Source organism: Carcharhinus amblyrhynchos, chromosome 11 (genome assembly GCF_965287045.1).
Source record: "Carcharhinus amblyrhynchos chromosome 11, sCarAmb.v2.hapA, whole genome shotgun sequence".
Taxonomy (NCBI): domain Eukaryota; kingdom Metazoa; phylum Chordata; class Chondrichthyes; order Carcharhiniformes; family Carcharhinidae; genus Carcharhinus; species Carcharhinus amblyrhynchos.
In genome coordinates, this window is record NC_137334.1 from 66,328,080 (window position 1) to 66,353,114 (window position 25,035).

The following is a 25,035-nucleotide window of genomic DNA, read 5'->3' on the forward strand; positions in this document are numbered from 1 at the left end:
TCGTTCCCCCTCCCAAGCCACCCTGATCCTCAGATACCCCACATCCCCACAGTCCCAACCATCTTACCCCTCCCCCCACCAATTGCCCCACCAAGGCCTCACCCCCACCAGATCCCCCCAAGCCCTGCCCCATAGGTCTCACCCGCTTGGCACTGCCCAATGTCTGATGGGCAGTGCCATGGTGCCCTTTAGGCAGTGCCAGAGGACATAGGCTGGCACTGCCTAGCTGCCAATGCCCAGGGGGCACCCTCTACCTCCGCTGCCTCTGGGGAGGCCCTGATTGTCCCCTCTTCACGCCAGCAGGATCAAGCTGCTACCTTCCCGAAAGTGGGGAGCTACTGTAAATCCCGTTGGAGTGAACTGCTCCAGTCAGGGGGCGGAGAGGCTAGTGGGCCCGGGCCTGCTAATGATATTCAAATGGTGATTTAAATCATCTTTGCGCCTTCCTGCATGTCCGGCATGGAGCTGACACCGCCGGAGATGTTAGTGGGGTGCGAACGCCTGTTCAAACCCGTGATTTGGCCAATATGAGAATCACCCAGTCCACTGTACCAAATGGGAGAATTGTGGCCTACTTGTCACTTATCAGCCCAAGCCTGAAAGTTGTCCAGGTCTTGCTGCATATGAATACTGACTACTTCAGTATCTTAAGAGCTGCAAATGATAATGAGTGTTGTGCAATCCATCAGTAAGCATTCCCACTTCTGACCTTCTGATGGAGGGAGGCTCATTGTTGAAGAAGCTGAAGATGGCCTAGGGCACTGAGGAGGCACAGGTTAACCTTTAACTGCATTTAAGTCCAAACCTGCTCGAATTGCATTTACTTCAGGTCTGTTTGCCAAATTCTCAGTCAGATGCCCCATTTATATACAGTTAAATTTCTAACCAAAATTTACATTCAAAAGCATTTGAACTATGAACTAGATACATGCAACAACAGGCAATGTGGCAGCCAGTTCCCAGACAAATATGTCCCATAAGCAGCAATGCAATATTGACTGGTTCACATCTGTATTTCTGTCATCGTACCAGGCTGATTCCGGAGATGAGGGGGTTAGCTTATGAAGAGAGATTGAATAGACTGGGTCTGTACTCGTTGGAGTTTAGAAGGCTGAGGGGGGATCTTATTGACACTTACAAGATAATGAAGGGGCTAGATAGGGTAGAGGTAGAGAAATTCTTCCTGCTTAGAAAGGATAGCAGAACTAGAGGGCATAGCCTCAAAATAAGGGGGGGGACAGTTTAGAACAGAGTTGAGGAGGAACTTCTTCACTCAAAGGGTGGTGAATCTCTGGAATTCTCTGCCTGTTGAAGTGGTGGAGGCTACCTCGCTGAATACATTTAAGTCACGCGTAGATAGATTTCTGATAGACGGGAATTAAGGGTTATGGGGAGAAAGCGGGAAAGTGGAACTGATCCACTTCAGATCAGCCATGATCTTATTGAATGGCGGGGCAGGCTCAAAGGGCTAGATGGCCTACTCCTGCTCCTATTTCTTATGTTCTTATGGTATTGTTTCAGGAATCAATAATGGCCAGGACACTGGGGAAGGATTTCACTCGTCCCCCTCAAATAGTACCATCAACTTAAGAACACAGAAGAGATCCTTGGTTTAATGATCCATCTGGATGACATCACCTCATTCAGTGCTACACATCCCAGTACTTCAGAAGATTACCAGCCTCGATTTTCTGCTCAAGTCTCTGGTGCAGGACTTGAACCCATGTTAAAGTTCAAGGGTGAAGGTACTACTCATTGAGCAACAGTTAACACATGAATGGAAAATGACTGAAAAGGTTTGGCTCAACAGAGAGAATTGGGAGTTCAAATACAGATAGACATACCTATCAAAAGACCAAATGTATTTTGGTTTTGATCAATGGGGCAAAGAATACAATAGGAAAAAAATAATACCACCAGGAATTTTCCTACTATCATAGGAGTTACTGCAGTGACTTTGCTAAAAGTGTACTTGGAAGAGGCAGAATAATCTAATCTCAACTGGATAAACCATGTAATTACTTGCATATAGGCCCCAATTTTGTTAGCAGTCCTAGCTATTCACTGTATTTGCCCTTTTACACTGATTTGCAGAAAACATGGAAACATACAATCCCTACAGTACAGAAGGAAGCCATTTGTCCCATCGAGTCTATATTGACAACAATCCCACCCAAGCCTTATCCCTGTAATCCCACATATTTACCCGGCTAATCCCTCTGACACTAAGGGCCAATTTAGCACAGTTAATCGACTTACCCCACACATCTTTGGATTGTGGGACAAAATCGGAGCATCTGGAGGAAACTCACACAGGGAAAATTTACAAACTCCACACAGACATTCATCCAAGGCCAGAATTGAACCCGGATCCCTGGCGCTGTAAGGCAGCAGTGTTAACCACTGTACCATCCTGCCAACTCAAAGGTGCAAAAAGGGGATTTTAGACCAATGTGAAGAGGACACAGAAAGGTTTATTTCTTCAACTAGACTAAAGGATCCTTAGTGAGAAGTAGGGCTGCATTTGCCAACACTATCGGAACACTGACATTGGCCTCAGTTTCAGATTGGGAACGTGGAAATGGCTGTGGCAAGATGCACTCATGATCGTACCAGAGGCAGTGAATTACAAAGCAGTGTCCGTCACCCAGTCCAGTTAAGGACAGTGAGGCACAAAGTCTGATCAGAGGGACCATGCATTATCCATCTGATAGTCCCAACAGGAGAGATGGGTGCACTGAGACAGGCAGGGGATTGAGACCACACCTCAAAATGAAGACGGTCTCTGCAAGATTGTTAAAAAAAATGTTTAAAAGCCCTTATAGCCACAAGCTGTCAGCTCATCATTACGAGAGGGGAACCGCTCCTCAAAGTCCTCCCACTCTGGCCATCCAATCCCAGTGGGTCCATGTTGGGGTGATATAGAGGAGGCAGTGGTGCCCCCACCCACCCCTCTTCCCCCAGGATGCCTCTAGCCAAATGACTGGCTCTGGCCTCAGCAGGGGAGCCTGGCTGCTATAGGGAAGCCATCCCAATGAACTATTTTCCAACTTTTTTCCCCCCAGTCCTGCCTCCTAAATGATTTCCGGGGGAACCAACCCATAAAATCTAAATCAGGAATTTTAGATTAGAGTACTTAATCCAATGTAAAATCACGTACTGAAAGCACATTAAGAGAACCAAAGAAAGGCGTTGTTAAAAGAGAGAAAGAAGAAGTTAAAAAATACAATTAATTTATTTATGTTATTACTTTTAAATCACTAACAAATATTCAAAGCTGCAGGAATGAGGCATAGCACTTGTAAAAGTTCATCTTCAGTAACAGCAAGATGGCCTAGTAGTAATTAAGACTCATTACACTGTTAACAACTTGAATGAAGAAACCCCAACTTACTTACGCATATTTTTATAATGCGTTTCTACTTGAATTTTTTTTTTATCCATTAGTGTGGCGCTGGCTGTACAGCATTTATTACCTATCCCTAGTTGCCCTTGAGAAGGAGGTGGTGAGCTGTCTTCTTGGCGAAGTTACAATGTGGTGAAGCTTCTGGAGGAACAGGGCAACCTGATTTTCAAACTCTTACATGATCATATGAAATTGCTGTCTGGTTGAGCAGCATGGTGGCACAGTGGTTAGCACTGCTGCCTCACAGTGCCAGGAACGCGGGTTCGATTTCCGACTTAGGTAACTGTCTGTGTGGAGTCTGCACATTCTCCCCATGTCTGCGTGGGTTTCCTCCGAGTACTCTGGTTTCCTCCCATAGTCCACAGATGTGCGGGTTAGCTGTACTGGCCATGCTAAATTGCCTCTTAGTGTCAGGAGGACTAGCTAGGGTAAATGCATGGGGTTATGGGGATAGGGCCTGGATGAGATTGTAGTTGGAGCAGACTCTATGGGCTGAATGGCCTCCTTCTGCATTGTAGGATTCTATGCTTCTATAATAATGGTGAAGGCAATGGCTTCATTGTTATTCTCACTGCAAGTCTGGACCATCGCAGTTCAAGAAACCTGTCTGTTGTAAAAGACACTCTAAAGAGAGTAGATCTGTGAATGTCTTTTCCAAAATAAATTGCTCACCTAAACCTAGTTCAAAAAATTCAACATGGTTTTAAAAGAACAATTTAATTCTTGTCCTGAACATTGCTGTGATCTCATAGCTTCAATTATTTTTTAAATAAACTACACTGCAGGAATATTAATAAAAGCCAGAGTTTGGTAGAAAACTGAAAAATCGAAATAAAAATAATTCATAGCTCCATTATTATAGCAGGAATTCCAAACCTGGGGTCTTTCACTTCAACCAAGAAATGCATTTCTGAATTAATTCTACAACTGGTCACAACTTAGCACTGCTGTATTTTGCACAGGCACATTGGTGGCACAATCCATCCAATTTAGACTTTGAAGCTATAAAATTGTCACTTTTTTTCCATTAATCAAAACAATGCAAAATACTTGTTCAAATATGTGTGACACTAATTACAAGTATGGGCCAATCAATCGTTGCAGCTTTCAAAACTATCAAGTGTAAATGCTGCCCAGTCTGCAATATGTTAATTTCGCTATTTGAATCTGTCGGGTATACTCGCAGTGGAAATAGAGCAAACATTGTACGAGTCCCACTTTCATTCAGCATCCTTTCTTGCATCACTTGACTGAGGGCACTGCAAGTGATCCTGCTTTTGATTAGGTTTCATTTCTACCAAAATATAAGGCAAGATAAGAACCTTTATTACAAATACTTTATGACTTTTTTCCTATTGGGCTTTCTCCTTAATCTATTGACTGAGAAGAAAACGATAAAATGTAATCTTTATTTTGATTTCATATTATCTACAGAACGGCGATCAGATTGTGTTGACCCTTTGAGAGCTAAAAGGTGGTTTATCTCCCGAGAAATAAATGTGCACTTTATTACATATTTCTCAGTATAATTATCATCTGGAAATCCGAAAAGGTGAATGCTATAAAACAAAGTTTGAACCCGATGTAGGGACAAATCGTCTTCTGCTACAAAGAGGAAAAAAACCTGTGATGCTGAGACTTGCAGGAAATTTCAAACAAGCAAATGTATCTTTCCCAAATCTCCCAATCTCTATTACCAAGGTTTCACCTCTGTCACAGCAGCAATAAGGGTCAAACTAAAACTATGAGTCACAGCCTTACTAGATAGAGCAAAACATAATGGTCGTGATTTTGCGCCCAGAACAGATAACACTTGGGCAAGGTGGGGTCAGAGAATTGTGGGGGAGGGGCCTAGCATATTTAAGGGAGGCACGGTGGCACAAAGGGAAGGAAGCATGGTGGCACAGTGGTTAGCATAGCTGCCTGTCAGCGCTGGGGACCTGGATTAGATTCTGGCTTGGGACGACTATCCGTGTGGAGTTTGCACATCCTCCTCTTGTCCTCATGGATTTCCTCCGGTGCTCTGGTTCCGTTCCACAGTCCAAAAGTGTACAAGTTAGATGGATTGGTATATTGCCCCTTAACATCCAAAGGTGTGTAGGTTAGGTGAATGATTTATGGTAAATGCGCAGAATTCCAGGGATAGGGTTGGGGGCGGGGGGGAGGGAGGTGGTGGGGTGTGCTGATTGATTACTCGTTGTAACTAGTTACATTGCAGCCACCATGGCTATTACTCACTGCACCCAACCTTTCTTCACTAACAAATCAGATCTGCTCCAGGCTCTCCCAACTGTGTCCTTACACTTACATATTTCTGTTTTTCTCCAATCACCTCACAAACATTCCCCAAGTTCATCCTATCCTTGAGATCAACTCTCATGACTCTTATGTCTCTGGATAAAAGGCTTTTCACTACCTTGATTTCATATTGGACCCCAAGATGACTACATATTGCTACCATCATGAAGAATGCCTATTTCCACTTCCATAACATCATTCAACATTGCCCTTGCTTCAGTTCATTTGCTGCTAAAGTCATACCTATAACTTTGCTATCTCCACATTGACTTTTCTATTAAACTCCTGGCTGACTTTACAGCTTAATAAAGGTGTAGTAAAACTCGGCTCATCCAAAACGCCTTTGTATCTTTACTTGCATTAACTCCTGTTCTCCCATCTGCCCTGTGCTCACTATCATACATTAACTCTTTATTCAGCAAAGGTTCAGTTTTAACATTCTTATCCTTCTTTTCAAATTCCTCCATGACCTCGCCACTTTATCTCTGTAACCTCCTCCAGACTACAACCCTACAAAATATCTGCCCACCTCGAATTCCAGCCTTTTGCACATCCCCAAATGCTAATGCTCCACCAGTGGTAGTTGTATCCTCATCTGCTTGGGCCTGAAGCTCTGGAATTCCCTCCCAGAAACTTTTCTCCTCCTTCAAAACCTTTCCTAAAACCCACCTCTTTGACTATGTTTTTGGTCATCCTTCCTGACATCTCCTACTTTGGTCAGGGCTGCAACTAAAGGGGGCATAATCTTAAAATGAGAATCATGCCATTCATGTTACATCAGGAAGCACTTCATTACACAAAAGGGCCATTAAAATTTGGAACACTCTCCCATAAAAAATCTGTTGAACCTACATCAATAGATTTTTAATAGGTGAAGATATTACGAGGTCTTGTGGTGCACTGCTAGTGTCATTGTTTCTGACCCAAAAGCTCCAGGTTCAAGTCCCATCCCAGAACTCAATGACCAAGGTAGATATGTTCATAATGCAGTCGGACAGTATTTCACTGTTAGGTATAGGAAGAGATTTGGAACATAGATGAATAAATAGAGTCAAGATACGAACAAACCCATGATTTAATTAAATTGTAGAAGACACTTCTTTTTGCAAACGGTGGTGGTTGCTGAACGTCCTATTAATGTTTCTATATTTCTATCTTGATATCCATTCATACTGATTACACTTCTGTGCATTGCCTTGGAATATATTTCTACATTAAGAGCACTATGCAAGCTAATGTTGTCATTTGGGAAATCATGTATGCAACTGCTTTCTACCTCAGGAGCATGTTCACAATAGCACTTACCATGAAAAAAAATGACTAATCCTACATGTGAAATAATCAATTATCTGCTAATATTAAAGGACAAGGAAAATATTTCTAACCTTCCACAGATACTTCTCTATTGCAAGTGGTGGCAATGTGTTACACGTCACTCAGGAGTTGCTGTGACAACATGTACTTGAACAAGCATGTTGTAGTCTGGGACTATGGATTATGATGATAGGGGTTCAAACATTCTTTCCATTACATGGATGACCAGGAATCCCTGCTGCTCTTACCACCTGCCACTGGCATATATTGGAAGGATTCGCAGGTTTATATTCAATCTGCATTTTGAGCCGCACCTTGCTTGGCCATCAAGTCCTGCAGTAGGATTCAAAGCCAGAGTTTCTGGCTCAGAGGCAGGATCACTACCACTGCACCACAAGACCATCTGATATTGTGAGTAAAAAGTCATTGACTGGGATTCTCTGGCCTTCCAGCCACATGTTTCTCAGCAGCACGCCATTCTCTGGTAGGATTGCTTCACAAATTTGATTGAGTTTTTTGAAGGGTAACTGAGAAAGTAGATGAGGGCAGTGCAGTTGATGTGGTCAACCAGGGGGCACAGGTTTAAGATGCAAGAGGCAAGGTTTAAAGGAGATATACGAGGCAGATTTTTTTTCCACACAGTAGTGGGTGCCTGGAACTCATTGCCAGAGGCAGCAGTGGAAGTGGATATAGTAGTGACTTCTAAGGGGTGTCTTGACAAATACATGACTAGGATGGGAATAGAGGGATATGGTCCCCGGAAGGGTAGGGGGTTTTAACTAAGACGGGCAGCATGGTCGGTGCAGGCTTGGAGGGTTGAAGGACCTGTTCCTGTGCTGTAGTTTTCTTTGTTCTTTGTTCTACATGGACCTTAGCAAGGCTTTTGACAAGGTACCACATGGTAGGTTGTTGCATAAGGTTAAATCTCATGGGATCCAGGGTGAGCTAGCTAAATGGATACAAAATTGACCTCTTGACAGAGCTAGAGGGTGGTTGTTTTTCCAACTGGAAGCCTGTGACCAGTGGAGTGCCTCAGTGATCAGTGCTGGATCCACTGTTATTTTTCATTTATATTAATGATTTGGATGAGAATATAGGAGGCATGGTTTGTAAATTTGCAGATTGCAATGGGATCTTGTTCAATTGGGCCAGTGGGCTGACGAATGGCAGATGTAGTTTAATTTAGATAAATGCGAGGTGATGCATTTTGGTCGACTGAACCACGACAGGGCTTATTCAGCTAATGATAGGGCGCTGGGGAGACTTACAGAACAAAGAGATCTAGGGGTACATGTTCATAGGTCATAGAATCAGAGTCATAGAGTAATAGATTTTATAGCATGAAAACAGGGCCTTCGACCCAACTTGAAAATGCCACCTTTTTTTTAAACCCCTAAGCTAATCCCAATTACCCATATTTGGCCCATATCCCTCTAAACCTATCTTACCCATGTAACTATCCAAATGTTTTTTAAAAGACAAAATTGTACCCACCTCTACTATTACCTCTGGCAGCTTGTTCCAGATACTCACCACCCTCTGTGTGAAAAAATTGCCCCTCTGGTTACTTTTGCATCGCTCCTCTCTCACCTTAAATCTATGCCCTCTAGTCTTAGACTCTCCTACTTTTGGGGAAAGATATTGACTATCTAACTGATCTATACCCTTCATTATTTTATAGCCCTCTATAAGATCACTCCTCAGCCTCCTAGGCTCCAGAGAAAAAAGTCCCAGTCTTTCCAACCCCTCCTTATAATTCCAACCATCAAGTCCCAGTACCATCCTAGTAAATCTTTTTGCACTCTTTCTAGTTTAATAATATCCTTTCTATAATAGAGTGACCAGAACTATACACAGTATTCCAAGTGTGGCCTTACCAATGTCTTATACAACTTCATCAAGACGTCCCAACTTCTGTATTCAATGTTCTGACCGATGAAACCAAGCATGCCGAATGCCTCCTTCACCACTCTGACCACCTGTGACTCCATTTTCAAGGAGCTATCAACATGTATCCCTAGATATCTTTGTTCTGCAACTCTCCCTAATGCATTATTAATGATTATCCAGATTGAACTCCCGTTCCTCCGTACTTAGGGGGTTATTGCTCAATCGCCATGCCGCATTAGCTAAAGGTAATTTCCATATCTTTTTCCCCATGTGGAGAGAGGATATTTCCATCTCCATGTAAGGCAGATGAAAAACAGGATTACTAAAATCATCATGCCCTGTTAGCTACCTGTAAATTATACATCGTTTTTACTCAATGCACTCATTAATTACACATCTGAATTTCAACAATTCTACAAGCAAATTTAATAGGTCCTCCAATCCGGTGCTAAAAGAAACATTATTTGTATGTAACAGAAACAATTGTCTTGAACAATTAATTGGTGATGTCATGTCAACTCAAGGAGTTTATTTAAAAAAATGTCCTTGCAAAACCATTTAACGGAGCTAACAAACGGCACAGCACTTCCTGTACAGAAGGTAAAGATAACCTGAAAAACAGTGTCAGATATGAAGGAATTATAATTGTGCTTACTGTCACAAAGACTTATCAGCCACCTGGTCTTTGCACTAATTGCCTGTTTATTTTTAATGAAAAGAAATGCAAAAATCCATTTTCTAGATAATTGATCTCCTTAATCTGATTTTCTTGGTCGAAGACAGAGAAGAAATGAAGTATTTAAATTGAGCAGTCAGACAGTCCCCATTGTTGTACAACCACCAGGACCTCAAAATTAAGTTCAGCAAAACCTACAAGAAGGGGAGCAATGAATATCAATGTACTGTACTTAATGGAGGCACCAGACAGAGAAAAAGATTCTGCTCCACATTAATATATCCAAATCTTTGGTAGCATTAGCCCTGCTCCTAGTTAAAATACACATTTATTTCAAACCACGTACTATATTCATATAGCAATTTTGTAGAATATAGAATAATGTTCCAAGGTTTTTCACAGCAGTGTTATCAAACTAAATGTGACATAAAAACAGAAAATGTTGGAAAATCTCAGCAGGTGTGGCAGCATCTGTAGATAGTGAAATGGAGTTAACGTTTTGAGTCCCTATGATTCTTTTCCAGAAGCATTATCATTATTTTATTTCAGTTATTCTAATATAGATGGAGTTAAGACTTCAGGGTCTGAACAGCTGAAAGCATGGCCACCTATGGCGGAGTGATTCATTCAGAGTTGTGCAAGAGGCCAGAATTGGAGCAGTGCGGATATCTTGTCGATGGTTATCAAAATTGGGAGGGACACGGCCATAGAGGGATTTGAGACAAAGACAAACGTTTTAAAATTGAGACATTACTGGACAGGTGGTGTTTTTGGTCAGCAAACACCACAGGGGTGATGGGTCACAGGACATGGTGCGAGTTAGGATATGGGCCACAGTGTTCAATGAGGACAACTTTATGTGGGAAATAGATGGGAGGCTATCCAGAAGAGTATATAAATGGTTAAGTCTAGAGGTAAAGGTTATAGATTGCAATTTAGAAGTTGTAATTAGCAAATTATTTCTTAAGTTACAATAGCATATGTCAACAACTTGATCAAAAATTATGCTTTAACTAACAATTTGCTACTATTGCCCCCTAGACCATCAGAACCTTTTACTGAAGAAGCCACAATGAAGTATTCTTGAAGTAGAAAATGTTACTGGTGAATTAGGCTGTTCAGTGTTTTATCACAACTACAGAATGTTTAGCTGCGATCACACATTCTTGCTGCTTTATGTATTCAAATCACAAAATGCAATTAAAGAACTAGTTATTGAGGCAAGCATACATTAGCAAGCATATTCATTTTAATAATGTGTTTCCAGAATGACAGACTAAGGTTACATTTTATGACATGAATTTTTGAATCACTGTTTCTGAAGTAATTTTCTCCATTGACCAAGTATGTGAACACCACAGCAGTATAAATGGAGAACTTTAACCAGGGCATTTATTTTTATTTGTGTCTGAACCTTACATTGATCAGCTGATGCTTTGCATAATTTATTACATTCCAGTTAATAACAGTGTTTATAATTACTGACAATTAAAGGATAAAGATACATTTATGAAAGCCCTTTGATTGCAACCAGGTTGGATTGCACTGTGATTTCTGGAAAAATTATATTACCTCAAAGTTTTGATCAATTAATCTACTCGGATGTGAAACCTTTGATAGATGGCTAAAAATTAGTGCGAGACTCTGACAGAGAAAAAAAGAGTTGATATAAATACACATACCTGTAGCAGTGAATCAGAGGCCAAACGAACTCTTTGCTGGAAAAGAACACTCAATGCTCGATTTTGCTGTTCAAGATCAAACACCCTTGTGCGTAGTTTCAGGCATTCTTCCCTCAAATCCTGCAGGTATAATTACAGTGTAGGAGAAAGTTAGAGAAATATTTTTGTTATTAAGATTTTCTATTTTTCAGAGAATCAATACAGAAGAATGAAAAACAAATACAAATCTCTATACATGGCTCTAATTGAGGCTATACATTTTCACAGTGATTTTCATCAGTGAGTTGCAACATGAACCTCCTTTATCCCCAACCTTAGACTGGGGCCAGTGCACGATAATGACCTTCCACTAGCACTTTGCTTTCTTGTCTTCATGAGGGTGGGAGGGGGAGTTTAAAAAGAACAGCCACTTGCTTTTGGAAAAACGATAGCTAGAATCAGTTTACATTGTATTAGTATTAATCACCATTTTGAATAGATTAAACTGTTCAACACCATCATTGTGACAGAAGGACACTGCATAATACAGAACCCAACAAAAGGAAACAAGTAATTCTGAAACCAAGGTACAAATCTTTTAATGAATTAATCCACATGATTATGCCATGAATGTACATTAGTTAAATTAGATGGCTTTTTTTTTGCTCCCTGCTGGTTTAATTTATTGTGAGAGCCATCCCAAAGAGGCTAAAAGCCTTAGAAACATATAATGTTGACAATAGAGTATCATGGTAAAGGGCAATTGCACATAACTGGTGCATTGCAGATTTTCTTATTTCTAACGCAAGAAGATATTACAGACAAAAAAATTTCCACCTGGCTCAATCATTTATCGTGCCCCGCTGAATCAGAGGAATGTGATTTGACGAAACTCAGTCTAATTTTCTCTCCCTTCAGAAGAAGGGCCACCTCATTGCTGCTCCATTGCTCCACAAGCAATTCTGACCGAGATCATAAGTGACCAGTAGAGAACTTAAAATTTCCAGTTCCAATCTAGAGCGGCACGATGACATAGTGGTTAGCACTGCCACCTCAGGGACCTGGGTTCAATTCTGGCCTTGGGTGACTGTGTGGAGTTTGCACATTCTCCCCGTGTCTGCGTGAGTTTACCTTTGGGAGCTCTGGTTTCCTCCCATGGTCCAAAGATGTGTGGGTTAGGTGGATTGGCCATGGTAAACGTGTAGGGACACAGAAACAGAGCAACGGAGGGGGCCTGGGGAAGATACTAGCCAGAACTTTACTGTCCTGACCGCCAAGGGAGTTGTAACAGGCAAGGAGCGGACCATGGAAAGGTCCATTGACTTTGGGTGGGATTTTCGGTTTCAGGGCGAGTGAGGCCAGAAAATCCCGTCCACTGTGTCAGGGAGTCGGTGCAAAATTGGTGGGCTGAATGGCCTCTTTCTGCACTGTAGGAATTCTATGATTTCAGTCATGCCTGTCAAAATGCAACCTGTGCCAGCGGAACATCATTTACAATAAAGGACCGTTCTCACTTTAAGAAAGTATTGTGCTTCAATTTGCGAGGAACTCATGTTGGGATAATGACATAATCAGTATCACAGCCATTAAAAAGGATGTGCCATCACATCATTTATATCGTTCTCAACCTCACTTTTGTTCTTTCTCACAGAAGTTGTTACAGTTTCTAATCTTGCGTGTGTTGGCTTTATAACAACTTAGACTAGGATTAAGGTTTTCCAGCCCCCTTGTGGCAGGACGTACCACAGGAGATGCAACAATCCAGCCATAAGTCCACTGACTTTTGCTACAGGACTGGTCCATTTGGAAAAAGACTCACCTTTTGAGTAAGCAACGCCTGAACCACTTGATTGGCAACCTTTGGGGAAAAAAATGGAATGATGATTAACAATTTTGTTACAATACTCTTCACAATATCCACTAAAATTACATTTTATGGCAGTTAATCATGAATGCTCATATGATTTAATAGTCTTCTGGCAGCCTTTTAACAGTTGTACGCTTTGGGCTAAATCTCTGTTATCATGTCATGCTTTTTGCCCTCTCCCTAACAAGCAATGGAGAATGGAGGAAGATCATTCTAATCCAGAGACTGGTTAGAATGTGGAACTTACATGGAGCATTAATAACAGCAAGGCCTTGTTGATCCCAATTGCCCTCTTTCTGTCTGTAAATACTTTGTTGCATGCCCTGCTCCTCTGAAAGTCTTACTTCAACGCTTTATGGTGTCTATTTTAATTTTTCACTGCCCACGCACTCTGTCAATAGGTCAACCATTCCCACTTCCATTACATACCAAATGGACCGAAGGCCCTCTTTCAGCAGATACAGACATAATGGGCTAAATCACAGAATTGTTACGGCACAGAAGGATGCCATTTGGCCCATCATGTCTGCACCGGTTCTCCAAACAAGAATCATGGGTGAGTGCTATTCTGCTGCCTTTTCCACATATCTCTGCTTACTGTTTCTATTCAAGCCTACCTTTAAGCCATCTAATGCCCTTTGCAATGCCTTGATTAAAACTGCCTCTGCCACACTTTCAGGCAGTGCAGTCCAGACCCAAACCACTTGCTATGTGAAGTATTTTCTCACATCATACTAGTTTCTCTTGCAAAGCATTTTAAATCTATGCCCTATTGTTCTTGATCCTTTTATGAGCCTATTTACCCTGTCCATCCCCTTCATGAGTTTTGAACATCTTTATCAAACCTCAGAAACAGAAAATCCTGGAAAATCTCAGCAGGTCTGACAGCGTCCCTGGAGAGAGAATAGAGCCAATGTTACGAGTCTGGATGACCCTTCGTCAGAGCTGTGAAAGGTCATTCAGACTCAAAATATTGGCTCTATTCTCTCTCCACAATTGCGGTCAGATCGGCTGAGATTTTCCAGTGTTTGCTTTTTTGTTTCAGAGTCCAGCATCCACAGTATTTTGCTTTTATCAAATCTCCTCTTGCCCTTCTTCTCTCCATGGAGAAAAGTCCCTACCTCTCCAATCTATCCTCATAACTGAAGTTTCTCATCCCTAGAAGTATTCATTAGTGTCGGAAATTTTCTCCGGTTCCCAAATGCAGAATATATTTAGTCCGCCAGGCATATTGAAGAGATCATAATATAATTTGCATGGAATATTTCAACATTTATTCGGCAGTAATTGTTCATTGAAATGCAAGCACGGGTATTTGGTTTCCTGGACCAAGTGGCAAAGTTAAGCAAATTGTAGTATGATTGTTTCTTGACAGTGAAACGCTTCTTGATAAATATTGATGTCCTGGTGGATCATTCCATTGTTTAATGGTTACCAGTTTCTGCGGAACATTGCAATAATATACTTTACTTACAGTAATCAGCTCTTGGACAAGGACATGCAAACCACAGAGTATAACTGACCAAATCAAGTTACAAGTTATTGATTAGAGGAAGACTATCAAGCTATCCAAACTAACCCATTTAAGTGCACAGTTCCCACCCCATTCATCCAAACAGAACACTCATGGACACAGAAAATGTGTTTCATATTAATTATGTCCTCCAAGAAAAGTGTAACTCCAAGTTCTGGTGAGAGGCTACATACCAACACTATTGAAAACATACCATCATACTGTTGGTAATAAGTGGAGCAACATTGGGACTAAAATTAATAAAAAGGAAGGATAAATTAACTTTTTAAATATCTCATGCCTCAGAATTTTAGATTACAGTCATGCATCAAGGGAACGTAAATATAGGTTGCAGTGTAAAACCCAAGTTTGTTCTGAAATAAAAGCAAAAAAAATTGTGGGTGCTAAGAACCTGAAAGAGCAACAGAAAATGCTTTAAAGACTCAGCAGGTCTGACAGCATCTGTGGTGTGTGAGAGAGAGAGAGAGAGAGAGAGTTGATGTTTTTAAGTCTGTATTACTTAATTCTGAGAGAAACAATAAATGTTTGGAGTCTGCTTGATTCTAAGGAAAAATAATAGAGTTAAAAGCATCAACTCTCTCGCTCCACAGATGCTGCCAGGCCTGCTGCACCTTTCCAGCATTTCTGTTGCTCCTGTACCCATTTACTGTGGGCAGGGTTTTCACTTTGTGCGAGGGACAGAGCCTTCCATTATTTAATCCTTCATTACAGGAAAAGTTTAAGGTGTGAATGGGCAATGCAGACTGGAAAGCAACGCAGACCAGGAAGCTGTGCAAACCTGGGCAATGCAGACCAGGAAGCAGTGCACGCCTGGGCAATGCAGACCTGGTCAATGCAGACCAGAAAGCTGTGCAGATCTGGGCAACGCAGACCATGTCAGCCATCGCTTCTCAGCCTTTTGGCTAAGATCAAGTGTATTATTGACATGCTGCACTTGGTTGAAGTCATTAGGTTACATTTCAGCTTCATTTGAAGCAATTTTTTAAAGCGGCATCTCGGCCTTTTGGTTGAGATGCAAATTAGATCAAGCCTTGGAGGAGCTACACCTACTCCAATCAGCTTGGATCATGTAGGTCAAGCCCAAGACAAGTGGTGAGAGCCCCGTCTTGTCAGCTTGGATCAGGAATGTCCCAACTTGTTGGGACTCTGAATTGGCTTTAATTTGACTTGATTGGATTGGAATAAAGTTTAAAAAAAAAGGCCACATGTGGTATAATTTGGGTTAGCTGATCTCAACAGTAAAAGGTACAATTAACACCACTATCCCTGGATGTTGAAAGGGGAAAATAAGCCAACAATCACATTCCTGGTGCTCTTGCTAAAAAAAATACTCATGGCATTGATGCAACCAACAATAACAGCAAAATGAAAATAATTCAGTCAATTAGAATCAGCATCAATATAAACATCCAGGTATTAATGCCAACAGCTTTAAATGCATCACATCACAATCTACCCAATTAATTTTATCAGTCAAAATGAATGATTACAGAATTCCCACACTATGGTCTTTACATCAAGCAAGATAGAAAATCAGAGTAAATGAGAACACTTTGTTCATGGTTGAAAGAACTAATTAAAATAAAACTATTTGCAAAAGAGGGGCTAGAGCAGTGAATTAAAACATTACCTTTTCTGCTGTATGACCCGTGTTAAAATATAGCCTAGGCAGCTTCAGTGAAATATTCCCATTTGACAGCTGCCAGGGTTCCAATAAGGTTTGACCAGTCTCAGCCTGTTTCTAATTAACATGAATTTACTAAACAAAACTGCCCACAAGCACAAGTTGAGATTAAATGATTTATTTCATGAGTGATCCCGGAATGAAAAGCTTGATGTATGAGGTACATTTGAGGATGCCAGAAGCGTACTTAATGGAGTTTAGAGTTAAGAAGAAGACCTCATTGAAACTTACAGAATACCGAAAGGCCCGGCTAGAGTGGACCCGGGGAAGATGCTTCCATTAGTAGCAGACACTCACATCTGAGGACAGCCTCGGAGTGGATAGTCAGAAGCTTTTCCCCAGGGAGGAAGAGTCAATTACTAGGGGTTATAGGTTTAAGGTGCGAGAAGCAAGGTTTAAAGGAGATGTATGAGGCAAGTTTCTTTTTACACAGAGGGTGGTGGGTGCCTGGAAGTCGCTGCCAGGAAGTTGTGGAAGCAGACACGATGGTGACTTTTAAGGGACATCTTGACAAATACATGAATAGGGTGGAAATAGAGGGATATGGTCTCTGGAAGGGTAGGTGGTTTTAGTTTGGATGGGCAGCGTGGTTGGTGCAAGCTAGGAGAGCCGAAGGGCCTGTTCCTATGCTGTAATTTTCTACGTTAGTTGTAAAGGAGCTTCTTCAGCCAGAGGGTGGTGAATCTATGGAATTCATTGCCACAGAAGGCTGTGGAGGCCAGGTCATTGAGTGTATTTAATTCAGAGATAGATAGGTTCTTGAATGGTAAGGAGATCAAAAGTTATTGCGAAAAGGCGGGAGGAATATATCAGCAATGATTGAATGGCGGAGCAGACTCGATGGGTCAAATGACCTAATTCTGCTCCTATATCTTATGATCTTCATTCAGACAGGCAAAAGATGAAATGTGAAAGAGAGTACATTCAAAGAAAACAGGAAATTTCTTCTGAGATTGGAATTAAGTATGTTGTTTGGAGAAACAGAAGGACATTTCCAGTTTTGTGTTTAACTGCGCTACACATGCTCCAGAAGCACTCGACATTTATGATCACTCTAGCCTCACTTATCTTATTCTTAGCTGAAAGATTTCTTGAAGTGCAGAGCATTGAAAGCAAATGGTTTACAGTAGCAAAGTATTCTGCAATTGCCTTATCTTACCTCATCAAGACATCGTTCATACTGTTCTCTCTGGTGCTCATTTTCTAAGGCTAAGGCTGAATTCTCTGCCTGCAACATAAAACAAAAAGAATTCACATTAATACAAGTTCAGGCTGAGTTCTGTCATAAAAATCACTGACGAGAAACAGGCATGGTTACAGTGACAAAGTTTTACCCACAAGTACCATTAGTGAAAACTTCTTGCACATTATGCAGACAAATGCACTACATGTGTCCATCTAATTTAAGATCTACCATCGTAGATCTTCGCGAAACTTTACAGCTTTTATCTTTCACTGAAGTGTGGCATCCTAGAATTAATTGATAAGGCACAACACTGAGTCTAGCTGCTATATTTTTGTCTAACAGCTGTGAGCAATTCGTTTAACTTCATCAGAGAGTAGTGTCTTGCATGAGATGTGCCAGATGTTGCGATCTCAGTGGAGATCAGTAATTTCTTTGACAGCAGACAGAATTTGGAATCCCAATTGTTTAACGAAGAGAACAGAGCCACAGAATTCCATGGTTTAAAACAGAAGTTCCTGGTTGCAGGGTGGTCACGATTGGGAGTTAAATATCCAGGGTTAACATTACATCATAGAATCCGTACAAGTGCAGAAGGAGTCCATTCGGCCCATCAAATTTGCAGTGACAACAATCTAATCCAGGCCCTATCCCCACAGATTTACCCGACTAATTCCTCTGACACGTATGGTCAATTTAGCATGGCCAATCAACCTAACCTTTGGAGTGTGGGAGAAAACCAGAGCACCCAGAGGAAACCCCACGCAGACATGGGGAGAATGTGCAAACACCACACAAACTATGACTCGAGGCTGGAATTGAACCTGGATCCCTAGCATTGTGAAGCAGCAGTGCTAACCACTATGTCACCATGACTATTCGGAAGGTAGAGGAGGTGGTGTAGCTCTGATATTTAAGGATGATATCAGGACAGTAGTGAGAGATAATATAGGTTGTATGGAGAAAAAGGTTGGATCCATTTGGATGGAAATTAGAAATATAACAACAAAAGTCACTCACAGGTGTAGTTTATAGGCCACCAAATAATAACATCATGGTGGGGCGAGCAATGAGCGAAGAAATAACTGATGCATGTAAAAATGGAACAGCAATTATCATGGGGAATTTTAATTTACATGTCAATTGGTCAAACCAGGTCAGTCAAAGCAGCCTTGAGGAGGAGTTCATAGAATGCACCTGCAATAGTTTCCTCAAATAGTATGTGATGGAACCAATGCTATCATAGATCTGGTCCTGTATAATGAGGCAGGAATAATTAATGATCTCACAGCGAGGGATCCTCTCGGGAGGAGAGATCACAGTATGGTTGAATTTAAAATACAGATGGAGCGTGAGAAGATAAAATTCAATACCAGTGTCTTGTGCTTAAACAAAGGACACTGCAATGGGATGAGGGAGAAGTTCGCTAAGTTAGACTGGGAGCAAAAACTTTATGGTGAGACAATTAAGGAACGTGGAGGACTTTCAAAGCGATCTTTCACAGCGCTCAGCAAAAGTATATACCAGTGATAAGGAAGGACCGTAGAAAAAGGGATAATCTGCCATGGATATCTAAGGAAATAAAAGGAGGGTATCAAATTGGAAGAAAATACATACAAAGTGACAAAGATTAGCGGGAAGTTAGAGGATTAGGAAAGCTTTAAAGGTCAACAGAAAGCCATGAAAAAAGCTATAAAAGAAAAGTAAGTTGGATTATGGGAATAAGTCAGCTCAGAATATAAAAACAGAAAGCAGAAGTTTCTATGAATATATAAAATGAAAAAGAGTGGCAAAGGTAAATATTGGTCCTTTAGAGGATGAGAAGGGGGATTTAGTAACAGGAAACAAGGAAATGGCCAAGGCATTGAACAGGTATTTTATGTCAGTCTTCACAGTGGAAGACACAAATAACATGCCAAAAATTGATGACGAAGAGGCAATGGCAGGTGAGGACTTAGAAATGATCATTATCACTGAAGAGGTAGGGTTGGGCAAGCCAATGGGGTTAAAGGTAGACAAGTCTCCCGGCCCTGATGGAATGCATCCCAGGGTACTAAAAGAGGTAGTGGGAGAATTGGCAAATGCATCGTGGTCATTTACACTCTGGGACGCTTCTGCCAGATTGGAAAACAGCAAATGTGACACCACTCTTTTAAAAAGGAGGTAGACAAAAGGTGGATAACTATAAGCCAGTTAGCTTAACTGCTGTAGTGGGGAAAATGTTTGAATATATTATTGAAGAAGCAAAAGCAAGACATCTGGATATAAATTGTCCCAATGCGCTGGTTTCTTCCCACAGTCCAAGGGTGTGCGGGTTAGGTGGAGTGGCCATGCTAAATTGCCCCTTAATATCAGGGGGACTAGCTAGGGTAAATGTATGGGATTATGGGGATAGAGCATGGGTGGGATTATAGTCGGTGCAGACTCAATGGGCTGAATGGCCTCCTTCAGCACAGTAGGATTCTATAAATTTGTAAAAAACTCTATTAGAGATGAGCTGCAAATACATTTCCAATTCTTGAGACTTTTCAGCATAAGATGCTTATTCTGTGTAAAGTATTCAAACATTGGAATTCTTCTGTTGAATACCAAAAGAAACAGAATAGGAACATAGGAACAGGAGTAGGCCATTCAGCCCATCAAGACTGCCCCGCTATTTCATGAATTCTTACACCCCTAGTGTTTTTGTGATTGTTATTTTAAGTGAAAATGTGCAATTAGTATGTCGTAATCCTGAACAGAAGGAAACACAAAGTATAAAATAAGTTAAAGTCATGAACAAATTAATGATCAGTGAAGATGGGAAGCTTGATGAACCTTTCGCATACTTGAATGAAGGGTACACCTAAGATGGTTTGTGAAGAGTGAAGCAACATCTCATCACATTAGCCACTTCTAATAGTGAAATGAAAAGTTGGCATGTGTGAGTTTGTCTCTTTATAGCTGAAGATGAGGACTCCAAATATTACTTTGTTAGTTTGTGATCAGTGAAACCTTTCACCAAGCAACCAAATGAGAAGTTTGAAAGTCATTTTTTTACAGTTGCAAAAGCAGCTTGAACCTAAACTCTGCTGGCCTCGACCTTGTGAGTTATCTGGATGTTTCCTACCTGTGTTACTCTGTCAGATTATTGGGGTTGTTATCTGTTTTACTTCAGGTACGGATTCAACACATTAAAAAAAACATAACAACACACGTGAATAAAAAAGTTCGACTCGGGTTTAAATGTGAAATGAGTATGCTCACGAACATAGCATCAAATACCCATGTTTTGCTACCTGGATTTCCAAATTAAGGCAACAACTCTTGAAACCACACTGGCCGGTGCAATCCAACATAGAACTCTTCATTTATTGATCCAAACGCGTGGAAACATCATTAATAGTTTTATTCATTTCAAACCTGGACATTGTACTGTACTGTGAATATTGTGTAAATTATGCACTTCCATCCTCAGGCGAAATGTGAGACCTTAAATAAATGCTAAGCATCCCTACGTCACCAAAGCAGCACCTTGTATAACTGGATGGATATACAGATTGATGGGAGTTCTTTTTTAAACCACTAGAGGGCATTTCTGTTGAACTGCACTGACTTCCACACTCCACAGTTTCCTTTCTGAATTGGAAACATTTGTGCCTGCTATGTTCTTGGACGTAAGGCAGATAAAAAGAAAACAATTATATTCTTAAAAATATTAACTCCCAAGCAGAATTGTGATTGGCAAAGCAGGGACCAGCTGCACTCAAGGGGGAATTAGTTGAGGGGGAAGGTATAAGGCTGTAGTTCAGTGAGTTTGGGGGAGAAAAGTGTAAGGTCAGGTAATATTTACAGCTCTCTGCTGTTTCTCAGCCTTGATTTACTGTTTTCAGTTTGGGTGCTGTGCCCCTATAAGCAGACATATCTCTTTATGGGGCTCTTTTAATTTGTTCCTTAGTTTATTTAATACATTGGAAGTAGTAAAGACGGGAAGATGAGGACAAAGGAATCTTAAGTTTTACAGCAGAATGTGAAATGAAATACTTGCACAAAGCAGTCCCAGAGAAGAGACAGCTCACACTGATTTAAGCTTTGGAAGAATATGAGGGTTTTTCATTTAATTTGCTTTGAAATTGCAGGCATGCTTATTAATTATTTTTTACCTGAAGAGGGAGAATGGGATCTATTAATTGCATACGGACAGTGGGCATTAAATTGGGCATCATTTGTTTCCCTATAAAGAGGCTGAGACTGAAACTGTGGTTGTGGGGTTAGGAGGTGCATGCTTGTAATGAGTAACACTATAAATAAATGCTTTCAGAAGTGTGTAAAAATTGACTCTAGTTTTACCCTTCAGTAACTAGTTTTCGGGAATAAATGCTCTTCTGAAAAATCATGAGGGAGGGAAAAGGAAAGGAAATAAGGAGCTGCATTTTATGTGCCCCTGCTGGATGTGCTCACCACAGGGTTGCAAAGCAAATAGGACAAAAACCCACCCCATCATCTTCCTATTTAGAATACTGATGGGTGGAGGGGGGAATACCAAGATCAGCAGTCCACTGGTAATCAAGGATCAATTCAGCTAGTTACCCAAATAGAGGATGCTGGAAAATTCAGCAGGTCTGAGAGCATCTACTGGGAGAGAAAGCAGAGTTGATACTCTGAGTTCTTTGACTCTTTATTAGAACTGAAGGAAGGGAGAATGTGTCAGAGCTTAGAGAGATTGCAAAGAAAGTAACAACTTTAAGAACAAAAAACAGAACGCAGGGTGTTGCAGGGGGAGAAAGGGCTGCATTGGGGCAATGTTTGTATGAGATATTTAAAAAAGGGGTTTTAAATTGAGGAGAAATACTAAATACTGCCAAACTCGATGTTCAATTCCAAGGACTGTAAGGTGTTCAACCAGAAGATGGGTTGCTGCTCCTCCAGCTGGCTTCACTGGAGCATTGCAGCTGGTTAAGGATGGGCATGTGACATGACAGCAAGGTGCTGAGTCCAAATGGCATGCAGCAAGGTTGGAATCATGCTTGCAGACTGAGCAAAGGTGTTTCACAAAACAGTCGCCAGTCTGTTTTTAGCCTCCCCAATGTACAGCAGGGACTGCATTGAGAGCAGCAAATAGAATAAACCAAATTGAAGGATGTGCAAGTGAAACGCTGCTTAATCTGAAAGGAGTGTTTAGGGCCTTGGATGGTGGGGAGGGAGGAGGTAAAGCGGCAGGTGTTGCAAGGGAAGGTGAGGTAGGAAGCAGATGCAGAGTTGGGCATGATGGAGGAGTGGACTAAGGTGTCACAGAGGGAGCAGTTCTTGTGGAATGCTGATGGGGTGAGGGGAAGCTGTGCTTTGTGGTAGCAATGTGCTGGAGTTAGCAGAGGATGAACCTTTGAATGCAGAATCCAATAGGGTGAAGGGAGAAACGGGTCGAACCCAGTTAAGTGCCCTTGAGTGCCTTGTTAACCACAGGTGGGGGGGGGGGGGGGGGGGGTGACAGGAACCTCAGTTAAGGAAAGATGACATTATCAGAACAGATGCAATGGAGGCAGAGAAACTGGAATAATGGGATGGAGTCCTTACAGAGAGAAGGGTGCGAGGAGCTGTGGTCGAGGTGGGTGCAGTTGAGGAGTCGGTGGGCTGATAATGAATATTGGTGGTTAGTCTATTCTGGAAATGGAGGCAGAGAGGTCAAGGAAATTAAGAAAAAAAAGTGTCAGAGATGCAAGAAAGGTGGGGGAGTGGTGGGGGTGTTTGATTTTTGAGGGCTGCCCTTTGCAGCTGGGGTCAGATTCCCTAAGGACCCTCCCTTTTCAGCCTTAAATCCACCACACCTTTACCTGCATATTTTACTGTGCCCAAGACCATGTCTTACTCGTTTCTTGGGACACATGGGTCTTCTTTCTCCTCCTCCTCCTCTTGAAGTCCTGGTGGCGTCCTCTAATACATTCTAGGTGCTGCCAGGACTGAAGGAGCTGCTTGCCAATAAGATTGCCTACTCAGAGGTCCCACATTGCACAGCCTGCCTGTGGCACAGTGGTTAGCACTGCTGCCTCATAGCGCCAGGGGCACAGATTCGATTCCTGGCTTGGATCACTGTCTCTGCTGAGTCTGCATGTTCTCCCAGTGTCTGCGTGGGTTTCCTCCCACATTTGAAAAGATGAGCTGGTTAAGTGCATTGGCCATGCTAAATTCTCCCTCAATGTATCTGAATAGGCACTGGAGTGTGGCAACTAGGGGATTTTCACAATAACTTCATTGCAGTCTTGTGACGAATAAATAAACTTTTAACCTTTTTTTTAATAGCTGCAGAGAGGGTCAACATGCAGTGGGTCATCCCCACCCTGATTTTTGCTTCCTGGTGGGAGAGGGGGTGCTGTGCACCACCCCTCCCGTAATATTCAATTCAAGGTCCGAGAGTGAGGTGCCTGCATTGGCTCATTTTGTGTCGTTTTAATTTGATGTTATACAGCAAAATGAAGTCTGCAGAAATTTTGGGCTTAGCTTCTCATTGGCAAGATGATTACAATCACCAACATGAGTCGTGGTGCGGGAGCCTGTCAGTGTAATCCAGGAAATTCCTGCCCAAATCTTTTTCTTATTCTGCAGCTTAAGCTGTGAAGCAAACCAGCTTAGTTTATTTATGAGACTTGATGTGCAGTGATTTATAATCCATACAGTGAGGTGCAAGGATGAAATTGTAAACAAATCTATTACTTTTTTGACAACGATAAAATAGCAAACAGAATAACAAAATACACAACGGCTAGAATTAACTGGAATTGTGGGCACAGGAAGGCCTCGGCATCTCAATAACTCAGGTTATTGGTTTTCTCCAGTTTATCCCAGGAGAGCCTATTTCCTAGCGAGTAATTTAATTCTCCTGAAATCGTAATAACTCACTCTGTCTTCACGATTGTCATATTTAGAGATAACTATGTCTTTTAAACACTGGTGCAATTAGATGAGAACTGCTCTAAGAAAACCTTTCTCTTTCCAGCCTCCACACACTCAACGTGCATCTCCCCATTCTTGTTTCTGCAAGGGAAGCAGATGGTTACGGGTGGGATAATTATGTGCGAGGCCAGACCATTGATTGAATGGCACTGGCTTAGCGGCCTCCAGACTCTTATCTCGGGCGCATCTTCATATAGATACATAGAACAGTACAGCACAGTACAAGCCCTTTGGCCCTCAGTGTTGTGCCAAGCCATGTCTGAACCCAAGATCAAGCTATCCCACTCCCTATAACTCTGGTGTGCTCCATGTGCCTATCCAATAACCGCTTGAAAGTTCCTAAAGTGATCACAACAGGCAATGCATTCCAGACCCCAACCACTCTGAGTAAAGAACCTACCTCAGATATCCCTCCTATATCTACCACCATGAACCTTATAGTTATGCCCCCTAGTAACAGCTACATCCACTCTATCTATCCCCCCCCATCATCTTATAAACCTCTATTAAGTTGCCTCTCATCCTCCTCTGCTCTAAAGAGAGAAGCCTCACTCCCTCAACCTTTCCTCATAAGACTGATCCTCCAAACCAGGCA

At 41.7% G+C, this 25,035-nt stretch overlaps 1 protein-coding gene and 1 non-coding gene across 10 annotated transcripts in view; one reads left to right on the forward strand and one right to left on the reverse strand.

Annotated features, from left to right (window-relative positions):
• The window catches only part of nckap5l (NCK-associated protein 5-like), a 567,643-nt gene that overhangs the window by 151,141 nt on the left and 391,467 nt on the right, over nucleotides 1-25,035 (reverse strand). For all 9 annotated transcript variants that reach the window (XM_080199314.1, XM_080199316.1, XM_080199313.1 and 6 more), the window contains 3 exons: nucleotides 17,490-17,558; nucleotides 13,065-13,103; nucleotides 11,267-11,386 (listed from right to left, as the gene is read on the reverse strand). In XM_080199314.1, coding sequence (XP_080055440.1) covers nucleotides 11,267-11,386; nucleotides 13,065-13,103; nucleotides 17,490-17,558 — 228 coding nt within the window. The remainder of the gene's footprint in view (nucleotides 1-11,266; nucleotides 11,387-13,064; nucleotides 13,104-17,489; nucleotides 17,559-25,035) is intronic.
• On the forward strand, nucleotides 15,529-15,717 carry LOC145350430 (U2 spliceosomal RNA). The gene has a single exon (XR_013888206.1). It is a non-coding gene; the product is annotated as a U2 spliceosomal RNA (small nuclear RNA).